Consider the following 22,709-nt stretch of genomic DNA (forward strand, 5'->3'; position numbering starts at 1 on the left):
TTTTTTAAACGTTTAAACAAAAGAAATAAAAAGAAAAATAAGGGGGAGGGGGATTTCGCAAGCCTTTCATTTTGAAAAGACGTCTCCCCTTTGTGCTTTAAGGAATTCTTGGACCTGCCCCCGTAATGCAAGCCAGAGTTTTGACATTTGTGGTTGACGTACGCGATTGCGGATCGAGGGGGGAGGGGAGCATCCCCCTCTGGTACCCCCTCTCTATTTTTTGTTTTTGTTTTGTTTTTGTTGGTAAAACAACAGAAATGAAATTAAAAAAAAATAGGGGATGCGGCATAACGCGTTACAGGGGCGGATCAAGGAGTTTCGTAAAGGGGGGGGGGGCGTCTTTACAAAACTAGAACTGCCGCACCCCAACCCTCCATTTTTTCCATTTTTCTATTGTTTTAACTAAAGAAAAAGAAAGAGAGAGGAGCGCCAGAGGGGGATGCTCTCCCTTCTCGATCCGCGATTCGGTCAACCACAAAATGTCAAAACTCATTCTTGCTTGCATGATAGGGGCGGATACAGGAATTCCGTTAAGGGGAGGCGCCCTTACAAAATCAAAGCTGCTGCATCGTTTGCATTACAGGGGTGGATCCAGGAATTCCGTAAAAGGTAGACACCTTTACAAAATTAAAGGCTTCCACCCCCCCCCCATTTTATTTATTTTTGTTGTTTTAACAAAAAAAAAGGGGGGGCACCAGAGATGTACCAGTCCCCTCCCAATCCATGATTGCGTCAACCACAAATGTCAAAACTCATTGCTTGCATTAAGGGCGGATCCAGGAATTCAGTAAACAGGAGGCGCCTTTACAAGATATAATGGCTGCCGCACCCCCATATTTTATTATTGTTTTAAAAAAAGAGAGGTGGCATCAGAGGGGGATGCGCCTCCTTCTCGATCCGCGATTGCGTTAACCATAATATCAAAACTAATTTCTTACCGTACAGGGACGGATCCAGGAATTCCGTAAAGGGGAAGCGCCTTTACAAAATTTAAATCTGCCGCACCCCCCTATTTTTTCTTTTAATTTTTCTATTGTTAGAAAAAAAATGAAGGAGTCACCATAGAGGTATGAGCCCCCTCTCGATCCGCGATTGGGTTAACACAAAATGTCAACACTCATTGCTTGCATTAGAGGGGCGGTCCAAATTCCGTAAAGGAGAGAAGCGTTTATAAAATCTCTATCTCCAGAGGAGACGTCTATCATAGCTGCTCCAGGAGTTGTGGATATTTTTCGATATTTGCACGTTCCTTTACACATACTGGTGTTGTGCTTTGTTACTGTGACATAGACGTGAGGATGTGAGAGCTTGAACGTCAAAAAGATACTGTTTCGTCGCTTGATTTTGGTGTAATTTGACGGTCAAAATGTCGAGCAACGGGCGATCTGCTGAACACGAAGCTCCGAAAACCCGCGCCCGGACCAGGGGGCTGATTCAAGCACCGATGACCGAGGAACTGACCGCTGGTCACCAAACCGAGGCCGGGACAATCGAGGGTAATACCACTCTCGATCTCGCCATTGAAGTGAAAATAAAGGAAGCTCTTTGTTCTGATGATGTGTTGAAAGCTCTCGTGTGCGCCGTGAAAGAAGCTGTTCTTGAACAAGTTACACAGCAGGTGTATGAGGCTCTCAAAATGGACGCCGACCAACACCAAGTTCATTGTGAACAGCTTGGAAAAGAAAGTGAAGGAGCTGGAAGGAAAACTCTCCGCCATGAACTCAGCGCTCGAGGAACAAGAGCAGTATAGTCGCCGCAACTGTCTGCGAAAATACCGATACACTCATCACCGACATTGTGAGAGACCACATGAACATTCACCTGGCAGCATCCGACATTGATCGCAGCCATAGAATCACCCCGAGAAGCAGCAACAGGACAGGGCCAGAGAGGGGAAAAAGCATCATAGTCAAGTTCGCCAGCTACAATGTGCGTCAAAAGGTCTACGCTGGAAGGTCGAAGTTGAAAGGGACATCTGTCTTCATCAACGAGGATCTTACCAGCCATCGCCAGAGCTTGATGTATGCTGCGAGGACCAGTGATGCCATCGCCTGGACATGGTCGCAAGATGGAAAGATCTACGCCTTGACATCTGGAACTGGTGCTGACAGGAGGAAAATCGTCATCCGGACAAAGGCCGACATCGAACGTCTCAGCTAGTTGCAATGAGTATGATGGTGATATAGTAACGTAATGATGATTTAGCAATATGTCAACACTATACCCATGTATCATATGCTGTAAAGCAGTCAAAAATAATCATTATAAGTGACAAACGAGAAATAGCAGACTGTTTTAATTCATTCTTTACTGAAATCGGTGAGTCCATACAAAAAAGTGTGGAGTGTGATGATAGCACACAATACAGACAATTCATAAGAGCAAGTGACAATACGTTTGAATTCACTCGATCTCGGAAGAGATGTAATCAACGTAATAGACGTATTACCAGATAAAAGTCTTGTGGGAGTGATAATTTACATTGTTTTTGTTGAAACCTATTTCTAAATTATATTGCGATTCCTTTGACCCAAATGTTCAATCTGTCCATTCGAACAGGGAAGGTGCCAATGAAACTGAAATGCTCCAGAATTACACCCGTTTTGAAGAGTGGTAAAAGACTGATATGAATAACTATAGACCGATATCTATATTACCTCTTTGCGCTAAGATATTAGAGAAATTGTGTACAATCAAGTTCATGTTTATTGAAGCTGCTGATATTATCAATGTAAACCAGTCTGGTTTTCGTTCTCTACACTCCACTCAGACACCCTCCTAAAAGTAACGGAAGACTGGTTAAGTTCTATGGACACAGGGAAACTCGTTGGCATGGTTTACATTGACCTGCGAAAAGCGTTTGATACAGTCGATCACTCTGTACTTCTTGACAAACTGCGCTTGATTGGTATGGGTCCTCTCGCCTGTGAATGGTTTGGGGATTATTTGAGTGGTCGCTTTCAGTACACTGAAGTCAATGCAGTTAGATCCCAGCCTTTGAATGTAAGGTGTGGCGTCCCACAGGGATCCAATCTCGGTCCTCTTTTGTTTATGATCTACATTAACGACCTACCCATTGGTTTGCAGCATTCATCTGTTGCGTTGTACGCGGATGACACTGTATTTATTTTTCTGGAGAGAGAATCAGTCAGATTGAAGCCAAACTTAATACCGATTTGGAATTTGTATCTAAATGGCTGAAGTGTAATCATTTAGTTCTAAATTCCAATAAATGTGAAGCTATGATAATTGGTTCACAAAAGCGAGTTAAAAAGCAACATATCAATATAGTAATTAACAACACAACCATTAAACAGGTTTCTTGTTGTAAATATCTTGGCGTTTATGTTGACCAATCACTTGACTGGAATGAACATATTGATTATTTGTGTAAAAGTACAGTTGCAAAATTTGGTACTTGTTGAAACGAATTCGGTCTTTTATTTTCTGATATAGCCATTTTGTTTTATAAATCAATTATTCAAAGTAAATTAGATTATTGTGATGTTGTGGGGAATATAAAGAAATCTCATATTCAAAGACTCCAAATTCTTCAAAATAGATCACTGCGTGCAGTACTGAACGTACAAGCTAGGTTCCCAACTGACTTATTATACACAGCACTCCCCATCGAATAACTGGATAAGAGGCGACATAAACATACTCTACAAATTATGTATAAAATTGCACACAAGTTTTGTCCGAATATTTGCTTGATATGTTTCAACTAGAGTTTTCAGCTATAACGTAAGGAATTCATCGTTAAATTTCTGTTACCTTTGATTAAGACTTCTTTCAAACATAAAAGTATGACATATTCTGGATCAATGCATTGGAATAAGTACCATTAGAGTTGAAACAAAAACCAACGTTTGTAGCTTTAAAAACGCACTTGACCGAAACTGTTAATTGACAACTTTTCAGTTTCCCCATTGTATGTGCTTCTGTCTCCCTATCTCTCCTCTCTCTCTCTCTCTCTCTCTCTGTTTCTCTTTCTGTCTGTCTCCCTCCATTCTCTCTCTCTCCTGAACTCTCATTGTTTTTGTCTCTTTCATTTTTAAACTACGGCGATCATTTGTATAATCGTACATGGTTATCTTTGATTGATCAGTTTGTTTCTGTCGAAATGTGTGCCGCAGTTTCATCAACATGTTATTATGTTTTTTTTCTATATGTTTTTCTATATGTTTTTTTTTCGGTTTTTAAGTATGAGTTTTGTTTTTGTTTGTTTGGTTTCTTTGTTCATTTCTGTATAAAATGTATATCTATGTTGTATTTTATCCGCACGGACTGCGGAAGAACAGCCTTCGGGGCTGAAGTATGTGCCGTGCATAAATAAATGAATGAATGAAATGAAATGAAAATCAAAAAGTTGCGCAAACTGCCTCGCCTTTCTTTTTTCATTTAATTTCTTTTGTGTTAACAAAATAGAGACGGGGAGGGGGTACCGTGTCCCCCTCTAGATCCGCGACTGCGTCAACCACAAGTTAATTAATGGCAAACCCATTGTTTGCATTACAAGGGGGCGGAACCAGGAATTCCGTAAAATGATGGAGGCTCCTTTACACAATTAAAGACGCGAGGCTCCTTTACACAATTAAAGACTGCCGCTTTAGCTGTCGTTTAAACAAAAGAAATAAAACGATATTGATAAGGGGGAGGGGGATTGCGTCAACCTTTCATTTTGAGAAGACGTCTCCCCTTTACGCTTTACGGAATTCCTGGACCCGCTCCTGTAATACAAGCAATGAGCAAGCATTTCTGTTGTTGTTAAAACAACAGAAATGAAAAATAGGGGTGCGGCAGGTTTTAAATTTGTCAAGGCTCCTCCCCTTTACAGAATTCCTGGATCCGCCCCTGTAATGCAAGCAATGAGTTTTGACATTTTGTGGTTGACGCAATCGCGGATCGAGACGGGCGCATCCCCCTCTAATGCCCCCTCTATTTTTTTTCTTCAAAACAACATAAATGATAAAAAGATGGGGTGATGCGTCAGGCTTTAATTATGCAAAGGTGCACCCCCTCCCCTTTACGGAATTCCTGGACCCGCCCCTGTAATGGAAGCAATGAGTTTGGTCATTGTGGTTGACGCAATCATGGATTGAGAGGGGGCGCATCCCCCATGGTGCCCCCTCTATATATTTTGTTAAAACAAGAGAAAATAAAAAGAAGAAAATGGGGCGGTGTCGCGTGAGCCTTTGATTTTGTAAAGGCGCCTCCCCTTCACGGAATTCCCGGATACGCCCCTGTCATGCAAGCAAAGAGTTTGGTCATTTATTTGTGGTTGACGCAATCATGGATCGAGAGGGGGCGCATCCCCCATGGTGCCCCTCTATATATTTTGTTATAACAAGAGAAAATGAAAAGAAGAAAATGGGGTGGTGTCGCGTGAGCCTTTGATTTTGTAAAGGCGCCTCCCCTTCACGGAATTCCAGGATACGCCCCTGTCCTGCAAGCAATGAGTTTTGACATTTTGTGGTTGACGCAATCGCGGATCGAGACGGGCGCATCCCCCTCTGATGCCCCCTCTATTTTTTTTCTTCAAAACAACATGAATGATAAAAAGATGGGGTGATGCGTCAGGCTTTAATTATGCAAAGGTGCACCCCCTCCCCTTTACGGAATTCCTGGACCCGCCCCTGTAATGGAAGCAATGAGTTTGGTCATTGTGGTTGACGCAATCATGGATTGAGAGGGGGCGCATCCCCCATGGTGCCCCCTCTATATATTTTGTTAAAACAAGAGAAAATAAAAAGAAGAAAATGGGGCGGTGTCGCGTGAGCCTTTGATTTTGTAAAGGCGCCTCCCCTTCACGGAATTCCCGGATACGCCCCTGTCATGCAAGCAAAGAGTTTGGTCATTTATTTGTGGTTGACGCAATCATGGATCGAGAGGGGGCGCATCCCCCATGGTGCCCCTCTATATATTTTGTTAAAACAAGAGAAAATGAAAAGAAGAAAATGGGGTGGTGTCGCGTGAGCCTTTGATTTTGTAAAGGCGCCTCCCCTTCACGGAATTCCAGGATACGCCCCTGTCCTGCAAGCAATGAGTTTTGACATTTTGTGGTTGACGCAATCGCGGATCGAGACGGGCGCATCCCCCTCTGATGCCCCCTCTATTTTTTTTCTTCAAAACAACATGAATGATAAAAAGATGGGGTGATGCGTCAGGCTTTAATTATGCAAAGGTGCACCCCCTCCCCTTTACGGAATTCCTGGACCCGCCCCTGTAATGGAAGCAATGAGTTTGGTCATTGTGGTTGACGCAATCATGGATTGAGAGGGGGCGCATCCCCCATGGTGCCCCTCTATATATTTTGTTAAAACAAGAGAAAATAAAAAGAAGAAAATGGGGTGGTGTCGCGTGAGCCTTTGATTTTGTAAAGGCGCCTCCCCTTCACGGAATTCCTGGATACGCCCCTGTAATGTAAGCAATGGGTTTAGTCATTTGTGGTTGACGCAATCCTGGATCGAGAGGGGGCGCATCCCCCATGGTGCCCGAAAAGAAGAAAATGGGGTGGTGTCTCGCGAGCCTTTGATTTTGTAAAGGCACCTCCCCTTCACGGAATTCCTGGATACGCCCCTGTAATGCAAGCAATGAGTTTTTCCATTTGTGGTTGACGCAATGATGGATCGAGAGGGGGCGCTTCCCCCTCTGGTGCACCCTCACTATATTAGGTTAAAACAACAGAAAAAAAATAAGAAAAGGGGGTCGCGCCAGCCCCCTCCCCCCTTTATGGAATTACTTGATCCGCCCATGTGACGCGTTATGACATTATTTTGTGTTCGAAGTGTTATGACATTTGTGCCCGAAAAGAAGAAAATGGGGTGGTGTCTCGCGAGCCTTTGATTTTGTAAAGGCACCTCCCCTTCACGGAATTCCTGGATACGCCCCTGTAATGCAAGCAATGAGTTTTTCCATTTGTGGTTGACGCAATGATGGATCGAGAGGGGGCGCTTCCCCCTCTGGTGCACCCTCACTATATTAGGTTAAAACAACAGAAAAAAAAAATAAGAAAAGGGGGTCGCGCCAGCCCCCTCCCCCCTTTATGGAATTACTTGATCCGCCCATGTGACGCGTTATGACATTATTTTGTGTTCGAAGTGTTATGACATTTGTGGTTAATCCAATATTGACATTTGCGGTTGACGCAATCGCGGATTTAGAGGAGGCGCACCCCCCTTAGTGCCCCTGTCTTTATTTTGTCAACAGAACACAAATAAAAAGAAGAAAAGTGAGGAGGGTCGCGCCAGCCTTTCATTTTGTAAAGGCGCCCCTCCCCTTTGTGGAATTCCTGGATCCGCCCCTGTAATGCAAGCAATGAGTTTTTCCATTTGTGGTTGACGCAATGATGGATCGAGAGGGGCCCCATCCCCCTCTGGTGCACCCTCACTATAATTATTCGGTTAAAACAACAGAAAAAAAAAGGAATTGGGGGGGGGGGGGTGGGGACAGAGTGTCGCGCCAGCCTTTGAAATTGTAAAGGCGCCCCCCCCCCCTTTCCGGAATTCCTGCGTCCGCCCCTGTGACGCGATATGACATTTGTGGTCGACGTGTTATGACATGTGTGGTTAATTCCCGATTTTGACTTTTGGTTGACTCAATCGCGGATTATGAGGGGGCGCATCCCCCTTAAGTGCCCCTCTCTTTATTTTGTCAACACAACAGAAATAAGAAGAAAATGGGGGAGGGGGGAAGGTCACGCCAGCCCATGACTTTCTTGTGAAGACGTACGCCTCCCCTTTACAAAATTCCTGGATCCCCCCCCCCATAATTTCAAGCAATGAGTTTTCGAGAAGGGGGGGGGGGGGGGCTTCTCTCTCTGGTGCACCCTCACTATAGTATGTTAAACCAACGGAAACAAAAATAAGAAAAGGGGGTCGTGCCAGCCTTTGATTTTGTAAAGCCTTCCCCCTTTTTTTATGGAATTCCTGAATCCGCCCCTGTGACGCAATCGCGGATTTAGAGGAGGCGCACCCCCCCCCCTCCTAAGTGCCGCCTCTCTTTATTTCGTCAACACAACAGAAATAAAAAGAAGAAAAGGGGGGGGGGTCGGGCCAGCCTTTCATTTTGTAAAGGCGCCCCTCCCCTTTACGGAATTCCTGGATCCGCCCCCGTAATGCAAGCAATGAGTTTTGATATTTGTGGTTGACGCAATCATGATTCGAGAGGGGGCTCTTCCACCTCTGGCTCCCTCTATGTTAAAACAACAGAAATAAAGATGAAAATGGGGGGGGGGGGTGTCACGCCAGCCTTTGATTTTTTTAAGGCGCCCCTCCGCTTTACGGAATTCCTGGATCCACCCCCTGTGACGCGTTATGGCATTTGCAGTTAGTTTGAAAATTTTGACACCTGTGGTCGACGCGTTATGACATTATTGTAGTTAATCCCCGATTTTGACATTTGCGGTTGACGCAATCGCGGATTGAGAGGGGGCGCATCCCCCATTAGTGCCCAATCTCTTTATTTCGTCAACACGACAGAAACAAAAAGAAGAAAATAGGGGAGGGGAGGGTCGCGCAAGCCTTTGATTTTGTAAAGACGCCTCCCCTTTACAAAATTCCTGTATCCGCCCCTGTAATGCAAGCACTGAGTTTTTCCATGTGGTTGACGCAATGATAGATCGAAAGGGGGCGCTTCCCCCTCTCGTGCACCGCCACTAACAGAAACAAAAATAAGAAAAGGGGGTCGCGCCAGCCTTTGACTTTGTAAAGCCCCCCCCCCCCCCTTTACGGAATTCATGGATCCGCCCCTGTGTCGCGTTATGACATTTGTGGTCTACGTGTTATGACATTTGTGGTAAATCCAATATTGATATTTGTGGTTGACGGAATCGCGGATTTAGAGGGGGCGCATCCCCCTTTAGTGTCCCCCTCTCTTTATTTTGTGAACACAGCAGAAATAAGAATAAGAAAAGGGGGGGGGGGCGAGGGTCGTGCCAACCTTTGATTTTGTAAAGGCGCCTCCCCTTTATGGCATTCCTCGATCCGCCCTTGTGACGCGTCAGGACATTTTGCAGAAAATTGGGAAATTTTGACATTTGTCGTCGACGTGTTATGACATTAGTGGTTAATCCGATTTTGACATTTGTCGTCGACGTGTTATGACATTTGCAGTAAAAATGGAAATTTTGACATTTGTCGTCGACGTGTTATGACATTAGTGGTTGATCCGATTTTGACATTTGTCGTCGACGTGTTATGACATTAGTGGTTGTTTTGACATTTGTCGTCGACGTGTTATGACATTAGTGGTTGTTTTGACATTTGTCGTCGACGCGTTATGACATTAGTGGTTGTTTTGACATTTGTCGTCGACGTGTTATGACATTAGTGGTTGTTTTGACATTAGTGGGCGATTTTGACATTAGTGGGCTCTACAACCCGCCTTCACATGTGCAAAATAGCGCGTTATTGAACATGCTCCAATACTCGAGGTTTTTTTTCCCAACTTTTCAGACAAAAGAGCGTACACGCGAGGATTGTACACTTTTTGGTTCAGACGCTCCAGCCACCCTCGGAAACTTGAGTTTTGTTGTTGTTGTTGTTGTTGTTGTTTTTTTTTTTTTTTTTTTTTTGCAACCGTTCACACGTACAGAAAATAACCCGCTAATTGCCAATCGATGAAACTATTGTTCTTGTGCCTCACAGTGGTGTGGAGAGCACGCTGTTGTTAATGATGGGAATAAAAGAACTCAATCAAGTTTCTAAACCCGACCGTTCAAGTACTGCCGGGGCAAATACCGCGCTCGTTCAGAAATATCAGCAAGATTTCTGAGGTTATGCATCGCGCTACTGGTTCGCACTAATTTTCTGTTGTGTGTGTGTGTGTGTCCACATGTGCAAAAGACTGGAGTTTGCTAAAGGGTAACAAAAATTGAGTTCTGTAACATGCTAATTTGTGTACGTGTGAACCCCCTATTACAGGTATGTTGTAAGACTTTTGTTGGACTTTCCTACAAAAGGAGGTTTGATTCTAGCCTGCTCGCTTGCTGTGTTCTATCATTTATTTTGCAGTAACGTGTCTGTTTGTATTGCTGGTATGCCATACGGAATATTGTACCATGAATCCACCTTCCTGGGGACCGTTTCACGAAACTTTATGTCAGTGATTTACACTGACAACTGTTAAAAGCTACTGAAATCCTTGCGTCTGATTGGCTGATAGCAAATTTGTCGGTGAAAACCTCCGACGAACTCGTTGATGAAACGCCCCCCCCCCCCCCGGGTTGATCTACTTTGCGATTCGTTTGCTTTGTATACGCCCTTGAACGGGTGGCGGTTTTTTTCCTCTCTCTCTCTCTCTCTCTCTCTCTCTCATGTCAAAAAAATAATGATAATATACAAAAGGTCCCGAATGCTGAAGAAGATATCGCTTTCCTAGATGCCGCTGCAACAAGCCGAAGTTTATAGTGTAAGAGCTATACCTACCCAATTACACAACAGTAGGCTTACATAATATCATGGCAACATTATTGAAACTTCTTTCGATCTCACACTCATAAAATCTGCGTACCACTGCGTGTGAAAATTAGAATGAACATAACGGACATATCAACAGAAAAGTTCCTCTAGATACTGTCTTCTTCCCGACTTGGCGATCATCATACAGTAAAAGACGTGACTTTATTTGTATCGAATGTAAACTGTTTACTGTAAACGAAAAACACTATACGGGGTGCCTCCTCCGTTTATTGCCTTTGCCGTAACCATGGAGCTACTACGAAACCAAACAAGAAGCACGCATGGACGGCGCGTTTCATTGAACTTGATAACCACGTGTTTCGCACTTCGGCACATATTGCACTGCGCGAAACGTAGCGATTACCGTACTTGTGGCGGACTTACTGACTTTGGTCAAGGAATGAAAATGGAATACATTAAGAAAAATATTATGATATTGAAATACCGACATCATGAAAATGTTTGGAAACAACGAATGATGGTGGAGTATAGAAATGAAAATGCCAAACAAAGATTTTCATTCGCTCATAGGGAAGCTCTCTAGAAGAGATGAAAGCATCTCCCCTCGTATGGCAGTATAAGTTTCCCCAACAAGCTGAGGTTAGTGAGGTATACACCAGGGCTCGACACTAACGGTGGCTCGGTGGACCGGGGCCACCAAAAACGCACGTCGGGCCACCAAAAAAAGTCGGATGTTTGCCTTTACTTTTGGAAATGGACAGCGGTAACAGTCGACTCCGTATAAGATGCTAAAATAAATGTCAGATGTTGTTTTTATTTTTGGAAATGAATAACGGTAATATTCGACTCCGTACGGTACTAAAATAAATGTCGGATGTTTGCTTATACCAAGGATGCTTATACTTTTGGATTTGAATAACGGTAAGATTCAGCTCCGTACGGTGCTAAAATTAATGTCAGAAATTCGATTTTGCGTTCGGAAATGAATAACAGTAATATTCGACTCCGTACGGTGATTAAATACATATCGCATGTTTGCTTTGACGTTCGGAAATGACTACTAATGATATACAACTCCGTACGATGATCTAAATGCCGGATATTTGCTTATGCGTTCGAAAGTAAATAGCAATAACATTCAGCTCTGAAAGATGTTAATATAAGTGTCGGAAATTTGCTTTGACGATCGGAAATGAATAACAATGATATTCAACTCCGTACGATGATGAAATAAATGCCGGATGTTTTCTTTCAAGCTCTGGACTTGTAAAAAGATAATAATGTACGTTCATCACTTTTTTTTTCATGATTCATTCAAGAATTTCGGGAGTCTGACAGCCATCGGATCTCGTTACGATGTTTTTGTATTGTCTACAGACAAGTATGGCAAACATAAGAGCAAGGCTTCATAGAAGATGAATTACCCTGGTGGCAATCATTGAACGACAATTTCAATTCAATGGGCAATCGTCGGGACCACTCGCGATGTTAGAAAAAATAAACACCTCAGCATCGAGCAATTTCTATTATTGAATGAGAAATCGTCGGGACGATGTGCGACGTTTCAAACTCATACCATTGATTTAAGTTCAATTGGGCAAGCCTAGGGACGATGTGCGACGCTTTAACAATTACTAAACGCGTCTCTGACCAGTGATTCAAGTTGAATGGACAATCGTCGGGACGATAAGTGCGACGTTTGAACAATTATGGATTAACAAACTCGCCGCGGAACGGTGATTTAAATTCAATGGTCAATCGTCGGGACGATGAGCGACGCGAAACCATCACCAAAACCTTTACAAAACGGTTAGTCAAGTTGAATACGCAGTCGTCGGGGACGATGTGCGACGTTTGAACAATCACTGAAACGCTTCGCCGATCGACAAAAGACCTCCTTAATTGATTAGTCGCGACGAAAAGAGACGACTTCGTTCCGACTCGTCGGAACCATCTTTTGTTGATATTTATAATGAGCCAAAAATAGCGCAGTAATGAGCACATGAGGCCCAAAATTTGGATCGTCGGGGACGATTGGCGACGATCTTTTGTCTCATATCGTCGCGACGAAGATATCTCCCTAACACAGTTTTTCTCTTGTGCCTTATCCATTTCCGTTTGAATTATGAAAATCGGTTGAATACTTTTTGAGAAATGTCCACAAATGCTAGGGGGAACTTATTTTTTGCTTAGTGTATATTAGAAACACACGAGGGGATGGAAAATCACAGGTAACGCGCCGTAAAAAAAATGAATAAAAAACAAACGACAACATGTAGGGTAATAGCTAATAACGCAGTACTTACGAATATCATAATCGCGCAGAGTGCTTTCGAAATTACCCTTATTGATATCTACTATAGTGGTCATGGGTGCAATAATTTCCAATGACGTAATCAGAATATGCGACAAGTTTCATAAGAATACAAGACCAGATCAGAATACAAGACAAGTTTGAACACCAAATACCAGTATGCCATAATTTCATTGTACCCCCCGAACAGAGTTCGGAGGATACTATGGATTTGGCCTCGTCGCGCCGCGTCCGGCGCCGCCGCCGCCGCCGCAGAGATTTCCTTGTGAGCGCTCTACCAGCTGCGTTTCTTCTCCGTTCATCTTCAAATTTGGCATGAAGGTGTATTTTGGTTAGATAAAGACGCCTATTGTTTTTGGTGATGGCGCCCTCGCTTGTACCGTCTGTATACATGAAAAGGTAAATTCAATAGGGTTTGCTTGTGTCGCTCTACTGGCTGCAGTAATTCTTCTTCGATCATCTTCAAATTTGGCATGAAGGTGTATTATGGTTAGATGAAGAGGCCTATTATTTCTGGTGATGGCGCCCTCGCTTGTCCCGTCTTTATACATGAAAAGGTAAATTCAGTAGGGTCTACTTGTGAGCGCTCTACTGGTTGCAGTTCTTCATCGATCATCTTCAAATTTGGCATAAAGGTGTATTATGATAAGACGAAGACGCCTACTAGTATTGCTTTTGTTGATGGCGCCCTCGCTTGTTCCGTCTTTATACATAAAAAGGTAAATTCAGTAGGGCCTGCTTGTGAGCGCTCTACTGGCTGCAGTTTTTCTTCGATCATCTTCAAATCTGGCATGAAGGTGTATTTGGTGATGGCGCCCTCGCTTCTTCCGTCTTTATACATGAAAACGTAAATTTTAAAGGGTCTACTTGGGTATGTGACGCTGGCCTCGTTTCTTGACCAATTTCTTTTTTCAAATTTGGTATGTAAATATATCATAGTCAAATCTATACATCTATGCCTATTGATAATGCTGCCCCCACTGTTCCACCTTTTACAGGGTCAAAGGTCACCTTGATCGTGTCAAAAATTTGCAAAAGTGCTTATTTATGCAATAACTTGATTGTTACTCAACAGATTTTATTCAGACTTGCTAGGAAGGAGTATAGGTGATCATTCTTCATGAAGGACACAACAGTTTGTGGTGACGGCGTCCTCAGTGTTCCGACTTTGGATGCCAATGCACATTTCTTGTGTGTGCTCTATCAGCCACATTTCTGATAAGATTTTCTTCAAATTTGGCAAAAAGGTGCATTATGCTAAAATGAAGATGCCCATATTGGTTTTGGCGGTATAAGGCCCTCACTTGTTCCATCTTTACACATGAAAAGGTAAATTTTACAGGGTCTGCTTGTGTGTGCGACGCTGTCTTGTTTCTTGACCGATTTTTTTTTTTTTCAAATTTGTTATGTAAATGTATCATACTCAAATCTTATACACCTACACCAGTTTGGATTTTATCGTATCCTGCAACAGTTGCCGTATCATACAAAATTCTGGCCTAAAAAGTAATGCAGATGGAGTATGGGAGACCGATTCGAGGGATACATGTGCTCGATTGCGAGTGCTCTAGTTTTACTCTATTGATAGCCGAAAAGGATTAACTTCACATCTGTGGAGCCATATTATTTTCGACCACAAGCATTATATTAATTATGCATAAAGACATTTTCAGTCGTGTCTTTGTGTTTGTAAGTTTCAGTATGATGTCAATATCAATTCTTTTGTCCAGTACGTGTTAAAGTTCCATTTCGATTCGATTTCGATTTATTTTCATATTTCTCGATGAAAAAATACATCAAATATAAATATATCAAATATATCAAATTAAATGAAGAACATGATATCAAGCTGGTGATATACATGAAATATTGCAAATATATAAAACATATAGTGGTCGATCTATGAAGTTTTGAATCTGTGAAAGAATGTTAAAGAAATATGAAGGAACCTACTTAAAAGCGAGCTTGTTGAGCGTAGGTCCAAGTTAAAATCGAGTTAAAGATTGAGATGGGGAGCACGGGTACAACAATGACCGAAACATAGAGAAAAAAGTACAATTATACAGTTATATAGCAAATTCTTCTCTAATGCAGATTTGGGGTCGGATAAGCCACATGCTGTAGGCGGATGAACCATTGTCGTTCTGGAAATAATAACAATATGACTCAATATATGATAACAATGATACGGTTAAAAAAGATATTAGAGATTTATACATTGCGTGTATCAAAAATGGAACACATGCACCTGCAAATCCCCCCCCCCCCCGTGCACAAGAAAAAGACATTCAACAACCAGTTACAGTGCAGAAGGAATTAGAATACCAGCTGTTACCTCGCCGCAACTGTCTTCGAGACATATCGGAATATCTCAGTATATTATGTGCAATACCATTGTGACAGTCATTTTAGATCCCAATAACTTTTGTCTTATTTGACAAATTTAGTCAACTGAGTTGAATCTTAACACGAATAAGAATTATAACTTTTCACCCTGGGTTTAATCTACCCCCCCCCCCGCTTCGCGTTAGAGGCCTCCATCCATTTCAATGAGGCCTCCATCCATTTCAAGCTTAATCGCTTATGATGGTGGTCTCCTGCATTCAATGATCTCTGTTGTTTACTGAAAAATACTGTATATCTTATTTTACGTTTCTGTCCATTTTACGCTCAATGCAATCACCTATGTGTATCTATTTATGTACTGTTATCGATTTATTTCACTGCACTTGTTATTCTTTGTCTTTGTACTTTTTGAAGTTTGCATTCAAATTGCATCTGATTGAATGCAGAAATAAAAGCAAGCAAACAAACAAACAATACTTTACATTTAAATATAAGAAAATATTAAGGAGTTTCCGTTTATACAGGACATTTAAGGATGTCCCAAAACCTTCAAAGACCTTCAGCACCCTCGAAATTGAGTAAGACCATCAATTTATTTCAACATTTTCACCATAAAGAAAAATATATTAACATTGGAATTTCTGCCAGATATTTTGGCGGTCATCTTGGACATCTAAAAACCCTAAAAAATGCACAAATTTCAACAACCAAGTTTCGAGGGTGCTGAATAGGGTCTAAAAATTTCCAATCTTTGACAGTTGTTTCGATGGTCATCTTTGACATCTCAAACCCCCAAAAACCAAACCAAAACAAAACAAAACAAAACAAAACACGAAAGTTGCATCAACCAGCGGGTTTGCATACAGCACCATCGAAATATCGAAATAGCGTAAAACCGTCAATTGTTTTCAATTTTACACCACTTAGAAGGAAATGGGGGGCTTACATGGAAATTTTCGTTTTTGACGGCCATTGTTCAAGTTCAAGTCATTGTTGAAAACTTATCTGTTTACTCAACTTTAATGGTGTTGTTTTGCAGCTGCATGTTATATCATAATACGTATATTTACATAATGCTCTTTTTTATTTTAATGTCATACTTCTTTTTTTTTTCCGGATCGATGCGCTTAGAAACATCAGTATTAAGCGCTATATCATTATCATTTGGGGGCCATTCTGGCGGCCATCTTTATCATCTCAAAACCATTAATGAAGCAAGAGCTGTATCCTGGAGCTTCAAATTCAGTAAACACAAAATAGTGTAAAATCACCAACTGTTTTGTATTTTACACTATTTAGAAGGAAATAGGGGGTCTACATATCAATTTCCGTTTTGGCGGCCATTTTGGCGACCATCTATACCATCTCAAAACCCTTAAGGACGCAAGAGTTGAATAATGCCGCTTCGGATTTCAGCACACTCAAAATAGGATAAAAACCACCAATTGCTTTCAAATTGTCAGCGTTTAGAAGGAAATACATGGGAACTTCCGTTTTGGGCGGCCATTTTAACGGCCATCTTGAATATCTCAAAATCTTCAACAATGCAGGAGTTGCATCACCAAGATTCGGGTTCAGCACCCTCGAAACAGGGTAAAACCATCAATTGTTTTCAATTTCTCACCATTTAGAAGGAAATGAATGGGAATTTCCGGTTTCAATTGGCGGCCATTTTGGCGGCCATCTTGAATATCTCAAAAACTTCATGGATGTAAGAGTTGCATCATCTAGATTCGGATTCAGCACCCTCGAAATAGGATAGAAACATCAATTATTTTCAGTTTTTCACTATCTAAAAGGAAATACTTGGGAATTTTCGGTTTTGGCGGCCATTTTGGGGGCCATCTTGAATATCTGAAAATCCTCAAGGATGCAACAGTTGCATCATCCAGAATCGGATTCAGCAGCCTCGAAATAGGGCAAAACCATTAATTGTTTTCAATTTCTCACCATTTAGAAGGAAATGAATGGGAATTTCCCGTATTGGCGGCCATTTTGGCGGCCATCTTGAATATCTCAAAACCCTCAAGGATGCAAGAGTTGCATCATCCAGATTTGGATTCAGCACCCTCGAAATAGAGTAAAACCATCAAAAAAACATTGGGTGGACGGTAAAACAAGGTTCAGCCTCTGGCACCCAGACTAACAGACTGCTTGTTCTTGTCCTTGCAACATGCACGGGTACTGCGTATGATTTATTCAAATTCATGAATTCTTTCGTCGAGTTGTTTTTATTGCAACTGATTGAAAATTTACATCAACGTAGGGCATTTTTTTCCAGTTGCAATGAAAATAACTGCACGCAAGCAGGCAAGAACTCATTAATTTAGTCATGAACAAACCAGTAGGAGAGGTTCGAGTAGACGAATTAAATCATCGATTCGTTTAACAGAACATCATTTATGTGGGTGTGTCCGATGTCACTGTTTCGCGAGAGCAAGAGGAAAGTCGAATTTCACATGCTAATGTCATATTTTCACTTCAACCATAATAGATTTGAATGAAATACATTTACACGTATTATTGTCATGACATTTCCCCCTTGACTTTGTAATGCACGGTATTCTGTTTAGAGTAAGGCAATGTTAAACTGTTAATTATTGAAGTTCCGGTTCAATGACATTGATTATTTCCAGCAACATCATATATTATGTAAGTATACAAGTAACATGAGATGAATTTCAGAATGCTGGAGGCATATCTCTAAAAGCAAAAAAAAAAAAAAAAATGTTACGAGTTTCCCATGAACATAAATGAATATGGCATTCCATGTGAAGTTTTGGAGTGAATAAAAATGCAAAACCGAGGTAAGGAAAAGGACAGAGATATCTCTTGAGGCGAACCCTCTTTAGTTGAACATCACCTTTAGGCAAACTCTATGGCATTTTGGTGTATCAATTATTATCAATTATTGGTTATTGATTATCGCAGAAAGTTAAACACATACGAACACATAATAATAGGGACATTTTTATTTCCTTAGAACTGCCCGATCTTGCCATAAATCAGCCTTAAAATAATGTACCAGTGTGACATGACCATAAATTAACCCTGCAGGGCTTTCTGTGACTTCCCTGGCACACGGTGTGGACAAGAGACCGTCCGGCTACATGGTCACCGGCAGAGCCGTTGACATCGTTCACTACTTGAGCATTCCACTGGACTGCATTAAGAGTGTAGAGCTGGACGTCTCTGTTGGCGTAGCGGCCCAGGCCGCTGTCCGCGGGAAGATACCATGCTGCCTGCTCTCTGCCCTCTCCTGCTTTGGGGTACGCTTTGATTTTTTTAAATTCTTTCTTCTTTTTTTTTTGAAAATTTCTTTGTTGTTTGTATTGTGCAGCAAGATAAAAACAATACATATCAGTGAGGAAATTAGTATACAAATATCGACTGCTGCAGAGGGAGATGGTAAAACTATTTGCACCGAGGTGATGTCTCAACAGTGCTATGTCCCGAGACGAAGTCGAGGGACATGGCACTGTTTAGATATCACCGAGGTCAAATAGTTTTACCATGGCCCGAAAGAAAGCAGTCGATATTTGTTTTATATCCCTCTCGAGCGTTATACTAGAGTAATGACGGTTCCCTTTTGGAAACGTGTGCAGGTTTCGTGAACGATAAATCTAACGTTAGGCCGTAGCAGTGCAGCAGCAGTGCGTGCAGCGCATACCGAACTACACCGCTGCGCTGTTGTTGATTCTTACACACGAGCTACACTACAGCGTGCAAAACTCCGAAAGATCGAGGAGGTCCAGGACTACGTTAGATTTCAGAAGTAAGCCTAAAGCGGCTTCGTTACCCAGATCATCTTCAAAATCGGTATACTAGTAATTCGTACCAGATATGGTGTCCTCCTGCGATCATTCTTCCGTTACTTGAAGCAGTCACTTTGTCAATTGAGCTGAATGCATTGATCACACGTCCACTAACGTTACACACCCACGCCATGTCATCGCACCACAGATTTCTGTAAAATGCTGTCGCACACCGCGCGCTCCGCGCTCTCTAGCTCTTAGCGCTAGCTAGCTAGCTACAAGCCACAGGACTGTCGCTCAAAAGTATCGCTACTACGCACACTGCGTACATTCTTAAGTGAGAAATGTCGATATCGCTCCGCGCTCTCTAGCTCTTAGCGCTAGCTAGCTAGCTACAAGCCACAGGACTGTCGCTCAAAAGTATCGCTACTACGCGCACTGCGTACATTCTTAAGTGAGAAATGTAGATATCGATCACACGATCACAATTGGGTGCAAATCGTGGATTCCCAAAAGTACTATATCACGCTGGCTAGTAACCAATTGCACCGCATCCAGCTGCTCGTAGCTAGCTAGTAGAACTACACCATGTTCGTGCTCTGTACAATCCTATGGCAAGAAGCTTTACATGAGGGATATAATAGGGATTACTTACACAAAGTACTTTTGGAACATTCCAACACACCCGTGGCAATGGCCGAGGATGTTTGAACTATTTCAAAGGTCCTTCTGTGGGTAATTATGGTAATGTCTAAGCAAAATAGTGTGTATTATTTGCTTTATAAAATTCTGAAACAGATCCTTGTCGTCAAAAGCATTTCAAAGGTAGCCGTTTTAATTTTAAGCCGTGAAAGCCATTTTCGCCTGTTAATAAACAAGATTTAACGAAGAAACATCACCCAGTCACCATTGCAACGTGAAAGCGCTAATGACCGGCCATTATACTGTATTCATGACAGCAGGTCATAAGCAGAATCAATTACTAAGTACGTGATGGGCAAAAAATGCATGTCACGTGTACGCTCTCTATAACAATCCTTTGATTAGGATCTGTTTCATTATCTTATAGGTGTAATGTAGTCCCTCGAGAGCAATTCTTATGTGTAGTTTAAAGGATAATTCCGGACTACTCAAAAGTTGGCCTTAAAAGAAACAGGAAAGTTTTGCATTCACAACACGGAATACGTGAGAGAATGTTTCAGTATGAATTATTGGAGTGCCTTGCAGTACAGTGAAGAGAGGTGAAGATAAATCATTAACTGTATTGTAAACCAAATTGCTGACTTAGCGTCAATTTCACTCCCGACTCGTCCTACGATCCATCCCCAGTTAGCATGAAGCGGATCATAATGCATGTTCATAAAATCCTTAGAACAGATAGTAACTGTCCAAATTATGTTTCACAGCTGTAACAGTTCTTGGCAAGTTTTGCAGACACTAAAAGTTGAGCTAGCGCCCTGACATTTTAATCTAACCCGGGAGGTGGGGGAGACCGAGATCCCCCACCCTTTCCCAGACATGCCAGAGCTATCTGTTCATTCAATGTTCCTCTGTATTCATTTTGATTAAATTTCTTCCGGCGCGCTGCTGGTAGCTTCTTGAAGTGAAATAATAATAATAATAATAATAAAAATAATAATAATAATAATAATAATAATAAAAATAATAATAATAATAATAATAATAATAAAAATAATAATAATGATAATAATAACAATAATAAAAATAATAATAACAATAATAATAATAATAATAATAACAATAATAATCACCACCATCATCTTATAACGTATATTTATTTTGCGCAGCTAAAATGATAATAATACTCTACTTCGCATTAAAAATTAACATACATAATTCAAACACAGAATACTTATACTTCAAAAGATGACCTTAACCTGACTTTTAACTCGTTAATTGTAGCTGCCTGCCTTACAAACAAAGGGAGGATTAACCATCTTGGCTGAGTTTCCCTATGATATTGGCCAAAGTAACCGTGGTATTTTGCTTGTTTTTTGCTTTGTTTTATTTTTTGTTTTTGTTACTGTAAATTTTGCACATCCAGATGGAGGCATGCCTGGAACACTGGACCGGTCTGCCGTCAGGCGTGGCCAGCGCCACCAACATTCGCACCCTGAACTTGGGCGTGACGCTTCCGCCGTGGGGTCATCGCTACATGATGCAGTTGCACCTGAATGCGGGCGCTCCCCTGGCCCTCGTCAAGGATTACATCGTTGCCTTCAATCGTTTCTCGCCCGCCATGGCTACCAATGCACAAAACCCGGTCTTCTAGTCATCTCACCCACAAAAACCAACCAGGCCAGCATCATCTTTACATACATGTGCTATTGGTATAATTATAGGCTTCCAAGTTTTTCCCTGTTCATTCCTCCAGGCCTCAGATGTCTGTTCATGACCGCCAAGAATGCGCCAGTACGCGCGGTTTCTTTTTTGTCGAATGGGCTCTCTGCTTTACCCCCTCCCCCACCCCCACCCCCAAATCCCCAAGTCTGGTACCTTGCCATCGTGGGATTTTTATTGTTTCTTGGTAAACTTGGTTTTCTACGGAAGCTTAAAAGTGCCAACCAGATGACGAGATATGAAGACGAGAAGACACGTTAAATACCGAGAAGCCGAGTTTCTGGGACTCGGCAAATCGACTTATTTAGGTCAAGAAGACATGATAATGAGTTGTTGGAACTCGGCAAGTCGACTTATTCGGGACAAGAAGTCAAAATGACAAGTTCTTGAAACTCGGCAAATCGACTTGTTTAGAACAAGAAAACAAGATGCCGAGTTGTTGAAACTCGGCAAGTCAACTTATTTTGGAAAAGAAGACAAGATGTTGAGTTTTAGGAACTTGGAAAGTTGACTTGTTTGGGACAAGAAGACATGATGATGAGTTTTTGAAACTCGGCAAGTCGACTTGTTTGGGACAAGAAGTCAAGCTGACAAATTGTTAAAACTCGGCAAGTCGCTTTGGTTAGACCAAGAGAACAAGATGCCGAGTTGTTGAAACTCGGCAAGTCAACTTATTTTGGACAAGAAGACAAGATGTGGAGTTGCTGGAACTTGACAAGTGGACTTGTTTTGGGATAAGAAGACATGATAATAAGTTGTTGAAACTGAGATAGTCAATTTGTTTGGGACGAGAAGTCAAGATGACAATTTGTTGTTGAAACTCGGCAAGTCGACTTGTTCAGAACAAGATGAAGAGTTGTTAGAACTCGATCAGAGAGTCGACTTGTTTGGCTGGAAAATTGACTTGTTTGGGACAAGAAGACAAAGATTTCGATTTCTTTGAACCCGGCAAGTGGTCTTGGTTGGAACAAGAAGTCAAGATGATGAGTTGTTGGAACGTGGCAACTCGACTTGTTAAGTTCCAACAACTCATCATTTTGTCTTCTTGTCCCATACAAGTCGACTTGTCGAGTTCCAACAACTTGTTATCATGTATTCTTGTCCCAAACAAGTCAACTTACCGAGTTTCAACAACTCGTTATTATGTCTTTTTGTCCCAAACAAGTCGACTTGCCGAGTTTGATCAACTTGTCATCTTGACTTCTTGTTCCAAGCAAGTCGACATTCCCAGTTTCAACAACTCGTTATCATGTCTTCTTGTCCCAAACAAGTCGACTTTCCGAGTTTCAACAACTCGTTATCATGTCTTTTTGTCCCAAACAAGTCGACTTACTGAGTTTCAATAACCTGTCATCTTGACTTTTTGTCCCAAGCAAGTCGATATTCCGAGTTTCAACAACACGTTATCATGTCTTCTTGTCCCAAACAAGTCGACTTTCCGAGCTCCAAGAACTCGTCATCTTGTATTTTTGTCCAAAGCAAGTCGACTTGCCGAGTTTCGGCAGCTTA

General features: G+C 41.8%; 1 protein-coding gene across 1 annotated transcript in view; it reads left to right on the forward strand.

Moving 5' to 3' along the window:
* LOC140240359 (uncharacterized) overlaps nt 1-21,132 on the forward strand; it is a 53,040-nt gene extending 31,908 nt beyond the window's left edge. Inside the window, exons 4-5 of the mRNA XM_072320124.1 lie at nt 18,142-18,353; nt 20,905-21,132. Coding sequence (XP_072176225.1) covers nt 18,142-18,353; nt 20,905-21,132 — 440 coding nt within the window. The remainder of the gene's footprint in view (nt 1-18,141; nt 18,354-20,904) is intronic.
* The last annotated feature ends 1,577 nt before the right edge of the window (nt 21,133-22,709 follow it).

Source organism: Diadema setosum, chromosome 17 (genome assembly GCF_964275005.1).
Source record: "Diadema setosum chromosome 17, eeDiaSeto1, whole genome shotgun sequence".
NCBI lineage: Eukaryota > Metazoa > Echinodermata > Echinoidea > Diadematoida > Diadematidae > Diadema > Diadema setosum.